At 50.3% G+C, this 12,439-nt stretch overlaps 1 protein-coding gene across 1 annotated transcript; it reads left to right on the top strand.

The window, feature by feature from the left end:
- Positions 1-6,936: 6,936 nt before the first annotated feature.
- C22H1orf56 (chromosome 22 C1orf56 homolog) lies at positions 6,937-10,238 on the top strand. The gene is made up of 2 exons (XM_089772771.1): positions 6,937-7,799; positions 10,117-10,238. The coding sequence occupies exons 1-2, from the start codon at positions 7,041-7,043 to the stop codon at positions 10,126-10,128; spliced, it is 771 nt and encodes a 256-aa protein (XP_089628897.1). The 5' UTR covers positions 6,937-7,040; the 3' UTR covers positions 10,129-10,238.
- The last annotated feature ends 2,201 nt before the right edge of the window (positions 10,239-12,439 follow it).

The raw sequence follows: 12,439 nt of genomic DNA, 5'->3' as shown, positions 1-12,439 counted from the left end.
GGCAACTCGCTCCGCAGACTCAACTGATTTTCAATAGGTGCCCAACAGCCCAGAGTGTCTTTGGCACGTCACCTCCAAGGTCACTTGCCACATGTCGGCTTTTCACTTTTCTTTTGCCTTTGACTTTGGTTGAGGCAGATAGTCAGTACTGGGCACTTTCACTTTCTGGTGGGTGCTGCTGAGTTTAGGTTCCCAATATGGCAAGAGGGGGTCGAATTGTCCCGTACATCTAAGGGTCGTCAAGTGCCTTAGAGCTGGAGCCTCAAAGGTGCTTCGGTGCCTAACTCACACACATGTCACTGGGAGTCAGGCACCTAAATATGTCTGAGACGCTGGTCCTTAGGGGTATAGATCTCACTGAAAGGCAATGGGATTTGGGCTCCTGTCACTTAGCTGCTTTTGGAAATTTGACCCCAAGTCCCATTTTCAAAACTGACCTAGGCAAGATTTTCAAAAGGGGCTAGTGAATGGAAGTGGGGAGTGATTTAAGGATGTTACATATCAGTTAATTGACTAGTCGAGTAGTCAATGGAATTTTCATTGACTAGTCGATAGGCATTTCCGCATTCCTCCTTTGAAATGTACAAGAGCCCCCGGAGGGGCTCTTGTACATTTCAAAGGAGGAATGCAGAACCCCCTGTGCAGCCTGGGGCCAGAGGGAAGTCCTGCTGATTCTGGGCTGCACAGGGTGTGCCAGCTTTGAAAGGTACAAGAGTCTGCCTCAGGCTCTTGTGCATTTCAAAGCCACAGCACAGCATGGAGCCTGGGGTCCGCGCGGCGTTGCGGTTTTAAAATGCCACATGGAGCCGGGGTCAGATAGAGGACTAGTCCTTAACATCCTTAGAGCAATTGAGGGGGGCCTGACTTTCTGAGGGTGGGTGTTTGGCGCTTTATGAAGATCGGGGCTGTAAGGTGTCTCACGCTGTCTTTCTCCGCTCCCCCCAACAAGGCACCCAAAATCACCAGTCATGTTTCAAAAATCCCATCCTAAATTGCAGATAAAGCCCCTGAGATTTAGCCTCCTAAGTCCCTTAGTCTCTTTTGAAAATGGAGTTTGAGATTTTTAAAGGTACTTGGGGTGCCTAGATGTCTAATGCCCATGGGTGTGGAGTTAAGACACCTAGCTGCTTTTGAAACTCCCTTTAGGTGCCTAGCAGCACCGTTAGGCACCTAAATACCTTTGAAAATGCAGCCAGTGGCTCCTAAGTCACTTAGGAACTTTTGAAAATGTTACCCTTCATCTAAACCCCAGCTGTGTTCTTTGATGTAAATAGAGCCGCTGCTGGAACTATGCCTTAGACTGGAAGCTCTTTGGGGCAGGGACTTTTTGTTCTGTTTCGCAGCGCCTAGCACCATGGGATTCCAGGCCATGACTGGGACTACTAGGCCCAACCATGGACACAGCATAACAATGGCATCAAGGCTGACCTGAAGGGAGAAAAGGGGGCACAGGGGAACCCCCAAAACATCTGTAACTGAGGTGAAATGGGAAGGGATAGGACCTCAGCAAACATTATGGCTATGTCTAGACTGGCATGATTTTCTGCAAATGCTTTTAATGGAAACGTTTTTCCGTTAAAAGCATTTGCGGAAAAGAGCGTCGAGATTGGCACGGACGCTTTTCCACAAAAGCTCTTTTTGCGGATAAGCGTCCGTGCCAATCTAGACGCGGTTTTGCGCAAGAAACTCCCGATCGCCATTTTCGTGATCGGGGCTTTTTTCCGCAAAACAATACCGTGTTGTCTACACTGGCCCTCTTCTGCAAAAGCATTTGCGCAAGAGGGCTTTTGCCCGAACGGGAGCAGCATAGTATTTCCGCAAAAACACTGACAATCTTACATGAGATCGTCAGTGTTCTTGCGGAAATTCAAGTGGCCAGTGTAGACAGCTGGCAAGCTTTTGTGGAAAAACTTGCCAGTCTAGGGCAGCCCCTGTGGCCCCGTGGAAACTATTGTGAAGTAAGGCCATTGCACAGTTTGGTGCTTGCACCTTTTGCACATTCACACGCTGACGTGTTTCAGTGCTGATTTATGGTATTTACTGTATGGAGTTTACAGAAAGGAAATAAAGTGACTGGACACACGTCTGGCTCCTTGGCCCAGTGTCTCTGTTAACAACAGTGGCCAGGTGGTATTTGCAACGCGCTGGGCCACGGGCAGAAATGATCAGTCTGTGCAAACCAACTCCTTGGAGTCAGAGTCCGGAAAGAAGGCCACAGAAACGGGACTTTTATGATGCCTGGCCACTGGCTACCTCTTCTGAACACTCTGTTACTCCACAAGATCAAAAGTGCAGCACTCAGGCACCCTGGCTCCTCTGTTCCAATCCCACAGCTTAATGCCAATGCATCTTCCCTGCAGTCACCGTCATGGATGAGACCGGCAATTGGTGCAAGTGCTGAGCTGTGTTCATTAGTGTTTGTAAGACAGAAGCCTTAGCTATCAGCTCTGCTCTAAGCTCCGTGCGGCACTGTGTGGTCTGTTTCTGCAGAGGTCATGGTGGGGACGGGGACGGTCAGCTTTGTACAGATCGGTGGTTCTCAAACTTTTTGGCCCGCAGACCTTTCCGCAGACTGCCAGCCAACCACCCGTGATGACAAAATGGGTGCAGGAAGGGGTGGGGATGTGGATCTGGCCAGGAGGCAGGGTGCAGGAGCGGACTACGGGTGGGGAGGGAGGGTGCAGGAGCGCAGTGGGAGGTGGGGTTGAGGTGTCGGCTAGAGATGGGTGCAGGAGGGGGGTGGAGGTGTGGAGTCTGGGCATGAGTGGGGAGGGGGAGCAGCAGCCACTTCCCCACCCCCTTTAGCGAGCTGGATCCAGCCAGCGAGTCTCACCCATGTCCCCTCCCTGCTGTGGGAAGCCGGTGCTGGAGCTCCGTCCTTACGGGGCAAGGGATGAACTGAAGTGCTAGCTCAGACTCCCTGCGGCAGGGGACGGCCAGCCCCAAACCCGCAGCCCACTTGCAAGATGGCCGTGGTCCGCAGACCACACTTTGAGAACCATTGAGAAACATAAGGGCTGTGTCAGACTGCATCCCTTTTCCGTAAAAGGGATGCAAATTAGACACATCGCAATTGCAAATGAAGTGGGGATTTAAATCCCCCCCACTTCATTTGCATAAACATGGCTGCCGCTCTTTTCCGGCTAGGAGCTTTGCTGGAAAAAAGCACCAGACTAGATGCGGATCTTTCGGAAAATAAAGCCTTTTCCAAAAGATCCTTTATTCCTTATTTTAAGAGCCGGTGTGACAGCGCGTTGGGGGTCCCCCGTCTCCTGCACCCCGAAATGGCACAAACAGACTGCACCAGACGGTGGAATAGAGGAAGTTTATTGCCTCTCCAGGATACAGCACAGCACAGATGGAATCTGGTCACAGAGCTGGGCTAGGATGCCTCAGGCCCCCTTGAGATGGGGGAGACTGGGCCCCTAAACTCCAGCCCCTTTCCCTAGGCTGTCTCCTCCATGCTCCCAGCCAGCAACTAACCCACACTCTTCCAGCCCTGCCCCCCAGCCAGGGCAGCATTCCACCTTCCTTTGTTCCTCTCCATGGGGGGGTGTCTGGCCATACCGGTTGAGAGGTCCCTTTGCATAGTGACTCATCCTGTTTTGCTGGGTCGTGGTACCCACGGCAGCCAGTGGGGGTTACCCCAGAGCCAGCAGCATAGAAACCAGCCAGATACCCCCACTACGTCACAGCTGGAAAAAAGCGGCAGCCATGTTTATGCAAATGAAGCGGGGGGGGGGGGATTTAAATCCCCGCTTCATTTCCAATTGTGATGTGTCTAATTTGCATCCCTTTACAGAAAAGGGATGCAGTCTAGACACAGCCAGGTTGTAAGGCTTTAACACTCCCAGAAGAGGGCTTGTTTACTCCACAAAGGCTTTGCTGGCGTACAGCTATGCGCACCAGTTCCCTCCTGGGGATACAGGATAAACGTCCAGCTGGCGCTCTGCTGGACTAGCTTCCCTCCACATTAGCTAACCTCCCCAAAGCATTCTTTGGTCAGCATCATTGTGTCTACACAGGGATAGCTACCGGAACAGCCATGTCACCTGGGGCTGCATGTGGTATTTTTCACACTCCTGGCCATACCAGAAAAATCTGTAGTGCAGCTGAGTGCTTGGGTGGAGAGATTCAAAGCCTGCCCAGATGATTAGCAGAGCGCCCACAGCCGGCAGCCTGTGTTTCTATTGGTGGTGCACATCCACCCATGCCATGGGCATAGGACAAAATGTATTCTGTACATGGATGGAAAAAATTAGAGGGAACATTGGCTCTAGCTACACTACAGCGTATGTCAGCCTAATTTATGTAGCATAAGGGGTGGGTGTAAACCACGCCAAGTAACAAATTATGCTGGCATACGCTCTCGTGTGCACAGTGTTGTGTCAGCGGGACAGCATCTCCTTCTGACAGTTTCTGCTGCCTGAGGAGTAGAGATGCGACCGGTTAACCAGTTAACTGGTAAGCGTCACCCTTGATAGGTGAGTCTTATTGGGCACAATTAATCATTGGGGGGCTGGAGCAGTGCCCCAAGGGCAGGGGGCTGTTTCAGCACCATGGGGCCCACTGCATGTGGGGGGGGGCAGGGGCGGATATAGGGCAGGGCGAACGGGGCGGCTGCCCCAGGTCCCGCGCTTCAGAAAGCCCTGCGCATGCGCCGTGGCAAAGGGGGGGCCCCGCGGAATTATGCTGCCCGGGGTCCCGCAAAACGGTCATCTGCCCCTGGGGAGGGCACTCCAGTCTGGCTGGAACAGCTCCCATCCATGTCATGGGGGGGCCGTTCCAAACTGGAGGGGCTCTACTCCAGCCCCGTTTAATCGGTTAACCATAATGTTTAACCAGTTAACTAATGATACAGGATTTTACATCCCGATCACGGCGGTGATTTTAGTATGCCGGTGGCCTGGAAGAGCTCTCGCTCCCGTTGGCACAGAGCTTTTCACCCTGCCGCGCCGCAGTCACGCAGCTGCACCATCACAGTGCTGCATGAGTAGCCATGGCCTACGCTGGAGATACAGCAGTCTGGGGGTGCAGTTGGAGCAGGGAAACACAGGGCTTGACTACACTTGGAACACCACAGTGGCACATCTGGAGCGCTTCAGTGTAGACAAAAACTACAGCGACAGGAGGCGTTTTCCTGTTGGAGCAGTGAACCTCCCCCCCCCCAATCCCTGAGAGGAGGTAACTAGGTCAATGGAAGATTTTTTTTCTTGCCCTAACACTGTCTACTGCGGGGGCTAGGGCGGTTTCCCTATGCCACTCCGGGAGGGGGGCTTTTTCACATTCCTGAGCGATGGAGCAGGGGGCGACTTAAATTTGTGTGTATAGACCAGGCCTCATTCCTGTGCAGGAAGTGCAATGAGCTATCCCGGGATAAGGCAGCTTTCTACTAGTACAAAGGGGTTGTACTGGGATGATGACAGCAGTGAACAGTTACACCCCTGGGCTGTGTCTAGACTGGCCAGTTTTTCCAGAAAATCAGCCACTTTTCGGGAAAAACTTGCCAGCTGTCCACACTGGCCGCTTGAATTTCCGCAAAAGCACTGACTTCCTACTGTAAGAAATCAGTGCTTCTTGCGGAAATACTATGCTGCTCCCGTTCGGGCAAAGGTCCCTTTTGCGCAAAAGGGCCAGTGTAGACAGCTGAGATTTGTTGTGTGCAAAAAAGCCCCGATCGCGAAAATGGCCATTGGGGCTTTTTTGCTCAAAAGCGCGTCTAGATTGGCCACGGACGCTTTTCCGCAAAAAGTGCTTTTGCGGAAAGGAGTCCGTGCCAATCTAGACGCTCTGTTCCAAAAATGCTTTTAACGGAAAACTTTTCCGTGATAAGCATTTCTGGAAAATCATGCCAGTCTAGACGTAGCCCTGATGTAATGCTATGATCAGCGCCAAAGCTATGTGTACAGGAATGTGTTGGATTGCAAGCACTAGGGCCAAGAGACCTGCCTCTTACTGCACTGGGTACATAATAGACAGCCTTCCTCTCCATGCGGGGGTTTCACTGTTTGCTTCCTGCCCCCCCCTTTACCTCCTGCTCCTCTCATGCTCCCGAAGCTCTTTTTATGGGGTGTCTGCTGTGCCCATGATGTCTTTTGAAGAACCCACTGAGGTCTGGGTTTTTCTCTCTCACCCCCCCCCCCCGCCACCATTCAGGAAACTAATATGCAGGACGCATACAGATGCAGACACTGCTGGGCTCCCCCAAGAACTGCTGCACATCTGCTCCCCCCCCCCCGCCGCAATCCACAACACCTTTCCGGGGCCCCTGAAAACCCACAACGTCCCAGTCCTCCCTCCTGCTCCAAGTCACCCTGGGGCAGGGCATGCACCCTGCCGGTGCAGCAGGCTAAGGGTGCGCTATGCTCCCCCCCCCCCCCCCGGGTGCTGCCCTGCAAACGTGCAACCCGCCCCCACGCCCTGGTGCCATGCACAGCAGCGACTCCACCATGCAACACCCCCCCCCCCCTCCGCAAACCCCGTGTAAGAGCCCTTATACCGGCTCCCAGCCCACCCTCCCTCGGGGTGGGGTGGGGGGGGGGGAGCTCTGCCGGCTGCACCGCGGCTCGCGCCTCTCTGCTGCAGGCTCGCGCCCCCTCAACGACCCCCCCACTTGGCCCCTCCCCCCGTTCGAACGACGCTCGGCAGCCGGGGGAAAGCCACGCCCCCTCCCTCAGCAACAGCTTGTGGGAACCCCCCCCCCAGAAAGACTCACCCCCCCCCCCAGCCTGGGGCCACCCCCCGAGAGATTTTGCTCCCCCATAGCCTGGGGTCTCCCCTCAGCCCCCCCAGAGCCTCTGCCCCCCTGGGGATCCCTAGCACCGAAGCCCCCAGGTATCTGGGGGGCCCCCTCTGCCTGAACCCCCCTGAGTGATATTCTCCCCCCCCCCACTGCTCCCAAGACCTGGGGATCCCCCCAGCCTCCCCACCTGCCTGAGCTCTTTCAGAGCATCTCTGCCCCCCCCCCCCATCTGCTGTGAGATATTTGTGGACCTCCCAGAGCAGCCTGTGGAACAAGGGGGGGTCGCCCCCCTCGCTTGATGATGGGGCTGCTCCCCGGTGCCCTGCTCCTGCTCCTAGCCCTGCAGGGGACCCTAGCCCTGGACCTAGGCCCAGAGGGGCGTGACGAACCCACCGACCAGCCCCAAGCGACCAGCACCGTATCTTCCACCGTGATCAGCGGCACGACCGTCCCGAGAGTCATGGCTACGCTCGTCGACGCCTTGGCTAGGGCCACCATGCCTGAAGTTGGTGGGCACAACCTGGCGGAGGCAAGCCACCACGTGGGCGCCTCGGGCAATGGGGAGGTATACGTTGTCACCACAAGCGACGGTGGAGGGTCTGAGATCACCACCAGCAGCCACAGAGGACATGAAGCCACCACCAGCAACAATGTCCTGGGCAGAACCACAGGCACTGGAGAAGTGATCATGGTGGGAGACCCTCACTACAAGTGGCTGGCGTGGAGCAAGTGGTATTGCAATTGTAAGATGGGCAGCATGTCCCGGGTGCGGGACATCACCTACACGGTGCCTGGCCTGCAGCTGAACCCAGACGACTACAACGCCATGCGCTTCCAGCGCACAGCCTGCAGCTACCGCCACTGCAAGTGCAGCCGCAAGCACCACGAGTGCGACCACGCCACAGTGATCTGCGATGCCCCCAGCCCCTACCTATGTGCTGTCAGGGACATCCGGCGAGCCCGGTATTTCCAGGCGCAGCACTTCTGGAGACGGGTGCGGACGGAACTCAGAGGGCTATGGAAGAGCATCAAAAAGGCCTTCTCCCAGCTCAAGGAGGTGAGGATGGGCGGGTGCTGCTACATGCCCACCAGACAGGTGTGGAATGGAGGGCCATGGACCAGCTATCCAGGCTGCATGGTCTGGGGATGCATGGAAGCGTGGGCAGGATATCCTGGGAAAATGTGCTGGCAGTCTGGGTGTGCACAGCCTCAGAGTCTAGGATAGTGTTTCTTAAACTTTATAAGACCAAGGAACACCAAACAATATTTTTTTTTTTAAAAAGGACTTTTTGTTGAGAAAAAAAAAAAGTCAGGGGAAAAAGGGCTGAGGGGAAGTTATTGAGCAAAAAAAAAAAAAAAAAGGTCACTTGCCCCTTTAAGGGCAGACATTTTGAATTCTGTTGTTCTCCGTTGCACATCTCTGACTGCCTCGCAGTACACCAGTGTGCCGCGGGCATTAGAGAAAGCATCTTTTAATCAACCTACTAAAATATTTCCACCTTTGAGTTTTCCAGTGCAGCCCGTCATCTCTGAATATTTTATATTCTAAGTGTAAATGACCCTACTCCCCCCCAGGGGTCATTAGCACTTCAGCATAGATCTGTAGGAGATAACCCATTAGCTAGTAGCAGTAGGCGACTGTTATGCTCTAGGGCAGTGTTTCTCAACCTTTTTTATGACGTACCCTTTTTCAAGAAACAAACAAACCTATAAGTACCCCCAGTACCTACAGTTTTCAGACACACAATATTTTTTCTACCATTGCAAGGCATTTGTTTAAATAACTTAATCATAGCTGGGCGGCGATGAAATTTTTGGGTGTAAAAAGTACAAAAATAATAAAGCGCTGTAAAACTTAAAACAAAAATTCAGTTTTCTCCCAATTTCAGTTGTGTTGACGTACCCCCCCCCCACTTCTCTCGCGTACCCCTAAGGGTACTCATACCGCTGGTTGAGAAACACTGCTCTAGGGAATTGTCCACTAGAGGGAGGTATGACTTGTTGATCTTGCCAGCATGTTACGCAAGCACTTCCAAGCAAGAGGTGCTGAACCATTGACACAGGAGGTGGGTCTGGCCCATGAAAGCTCATCGCCTAATAAACCATCTTGTTAGTCTCTAAAGTGCTGCATAGTCCTGTCTTTTGTTTCAGCAAGACCAGACTAACATGGCTACAGCTCTATTACTATTCTACAGAATTACTGCGACACACTTAAAATAGAGGGGAAAAGACAAACAAGAATTTGTAGCAGGTCCAATGGTGGGATTCAATCACTTTAACCAGACAGATCACCAGACCTGCTTTTCTAGAATAACTGTCATCACATTCTGTACAAGCAATTGGTGGAATCAATAATCTTGGAGCTGTTAATAGTAATGTGCCAGATTGAAGGGGGTTAATCAGTCTTCAGTTGCCTTACTATTCCTAGTTTTCACCACCAATTATTGAAGCTACTTGTAATGGGTGTACATTTCTGCAAGTTGCATTTCTGAGATGCTACATGGCTGATCCTAAAAGCACTATGCTTTTGTTTAATGGTACTATCAGCATGAATGTTTGCAGGATCAGGGTCTAAATATTTATTTTTAAGTGTATGAATTTGGCCATTACAAAATCTCGGAACAATTTTTTTTTTATTAACACTCTTCAAATTTGCTGCCCTTGGTCATGTATGTCTGTGTTCCACCTCCTGGGCAGTTGTAGGCATGCAAACTTGAAGCTATTTAGGGAGGATATAATCTAATATTGTTATTGTGTAATGTGAAAGGGACACCAGATGGTGTGGATATGACCACACACTTGGGGCTTGATATACATTTACACTGCAGTCCTGCTGGCAACATAAAGGGGCCTTAAAGAAGTGGCATTTACAACCCCTTTAAAGCACATTCACACTACCAGAGGGGTACAAAGAGACCTTAGTTAAATGAGACTCAAGTCTTTCAATATTTTTTATATGAACATGCATCTGTGATGGGCAGAGATGATTTTGTGAATTAAATATTGGTGTCAGGGGTTGGCAAAAGCATAACTTGGTTCTAAAAATAATTAACCATAGATGCACCTATCCTCCAAGAATTTAGTTATGGTCAGGGATGAAACCCCATGCTCCACATGTCCCTAAACATCCATCTGCCACAAGCTGGCATGCAACAGCAAGGAGTGGATCACTCAAAGTTGCCCTCGTCTGTTCATTGTCTCTGAAACATTTGGCACCAGCACTGTCAGAAGACAGGATACTGTGTGTGCTAGATTGGCCACTGGTCTAATCCAGAGTGTCATTCACGTTCTTGTAATCTTATGACCGTAAAACATACAGAGTTTTGTCCTTTAGCACCCTGAGTTAATGCTGGTTGATTTGCTTTCTTCTCTAGGAGCACAGTTGAAGATGAACTCCATATTCAAGGTGAACCAGCTCGTTTCCATTATCAGCAATTGGCAGTAGCATCACTAGTGCCGCCAACGAAATTTATAGTAAATGCTCTTTACAAATCTGTCTCTGCTCCTGTGCTTTTTAAGGAAAGTGTGTTGTTTCTAAAGGAGAGTGTCATTTCAGCCCCTGTTCTGAGGCACCCTTGAACGAGAGAACCTATGATAAGAACATAAGAATGGCCATACTGGGTCAGACCAAAGGTCCATTCAGCCCAATACCCTGTCTGCTGACAGTGGCCAATGCCAGGTGCCCCAGAGGGAGTAAATGGAACAGGTAATGATCAAGCTTTCTCTCTCCTGCCATCCATCTCCACCCTCTGACAAACAGGCTAGGGCCACCATTACTTAACCTAGCCATTAATTGACTTAACCTCCATGAATTTATCTAGTTCTCTTTTAAACCCTGTTATAGTCCTAGCCTTCATTACCTCCTCAGGCAAGGAGTTCCACAGATTGACTATGCACTCTGTGAAGAATAACTTCATTTTGTTTTAAACCTACTGCACATTAATTTCATTTGGTGGCCCTTAGTACTTATATTATGGGAACAAGTAAATAACTTTTCCTTATTCACTTTCTCCACACCATTCATGATTTTATATACCTCTATCATATCCCCCCTTAGTCCCATGATGACATGCAAAGAGGGAAGGTGCTTTCTTCACCCACCAACAGAGAACTCAGATGGCGCAGTGCGTAGGGTCCTAAGCTGGGACTTAGAAGACTAAGTTTCAAATCCCACCCTTGCCATAGATTCCATGTACTTAGTCACATCCCTTAGCCTCTCTGTGTTCCAGTCCCTCAGTTCTACAGGGGGAGGAGGGGTCACCTACCTCCAAGGGTGTTGTGATACATTAAACAGTGTGAGGTGCTCAGATAGTGTAGCTAAGGTGGAACAAAGGTGAACATAGGCACCGCATTTCAAGAAAGATGTGGAGAAATTGGAGGGGGTCCAGAGAAGAGCAACAAGAATGATTAAAGGTCTAGAGAACATGACCTATGAAGGAAGGCTGAAAGAATTGGGTTTGTTTAGTTTAGAGATGATTGAGGGGGGATATGATAGCCGTTTTCAGGTATCTAAAAGGGTGTCATGAGGAGGAGGGAGAAAACTTGCTCATCTTGGCCTGAGGCTAGAACAAGAAGCAATGGGCTTAAACTGCAGCAAGGGAGGCTTAGGTTGGACATCAGGAAGAAGTTCCTAACTGTCAGAGTAGTCAAACACTGGAATAAATTGCCCAGGGAGGTTGTGGAATCCCCATCTCTGGAGATATTTAAGAGTAGGTTAGATAAATGTCTATCAGGGATGGTCTAGACAGTATTTGGTCCTGCCATGAGGGCAGGGCAGGGGACTGGACTCGACGACCTCTCGAGGACCCTTCCAGTTCTATGGTTTTGAAGGAGCCCGTTGTTAGAGATCAAAATTTCCAGCAGGTAATCATGAAAGCACTTTTAGACACAGGTAGCCTGTTCCACTGCCCAAATGAAATTGAATTTGCCTATAATGAACATAACTATTAATAGACTTCTCAACTTTTATAAAACTTTAAAAAGAAAGGATTGTTACTTAAACACAGTGGAGTTACTTGCCAATTGCCCTAACACAAGCACCACCAGCGCAAGTGTTATAGAATCATAGAATAATAGGACTGGAAGGGACCTCGAGAGGTCATCGAGTCCAGCCCCCCGCCCTCAAGGCAGGACCAAGCTCCGTCTACACCATCCCTGACAGATGTCTATCTAACCTGTTCTTAAATATCTCCAGAGAGGGAGATTCCACCACCTCCAATATTTGACCACCCTGACAGTTAGGAATTTTTTCCTAATGTCCAATCTAAACCTCCCCTGCTGCACTTTAAGCCCATTACTCCTTGTCCTGTCCTCAGAAACCAAGAGGGTTGCTTGGTAGGGTTGCTTCTGAGTTTGTGATAACCCCTCTTAAAGGATCAAGGGCCTAATTCAGACTTCACCTGATTTTACTCAAGATTTTAGCTGGCGTAAGCAAGAGTTTAGGGAATCAATTAACTGCATGCAGTTAGGTGAGGAAGAAATCAACTCCAGTAATTCACAGCCAACGGCATTAGATTTTTCAAAGCAGTTTTTAAAAAAAAAGCATTACGTGAGAATATGGACTTTTTGACTGATAAGAACTTTCAAAAATCCAAAAGTGGAAGTGGATGCTAGTATGATAAAGAGGAAAATGTTTACGGCCAAGGAGAAAACAAAATGAGCCAAAGGTTTAGAGGTTATTTTATGGCATTTATAAGG

The sequence above is a fragment of the Pelodiscus sinensis genome, chromosome 22 (genome assembly GCF_052426305.1).
Source record: "Pelodiscus sinensis isolate ZL-2025 chromosome 22, ASM5242630v1, whole genome shotgun sequence".
Taxonomy (NCBI): domain Eukaryota; kingdom Metazoa; phylum Chordata; order Testudines; family Trionychidae; genus Pelodiscus; species Pelodiscus sinensis.
This window is presented reverse-complemented; position numbering and strand designations above follow the sequence as displayed.

Bases quoted from the DNA above. Each gene is read 5' to 3' on its own strand.
- C22H1orf56 (XM_089772771.1), top strand. From the start codon at position 7,041: ATGATGGGGCTGCTCCCCGGTGCCCTGCTCCTGCTCCTAGCCCTGCAG.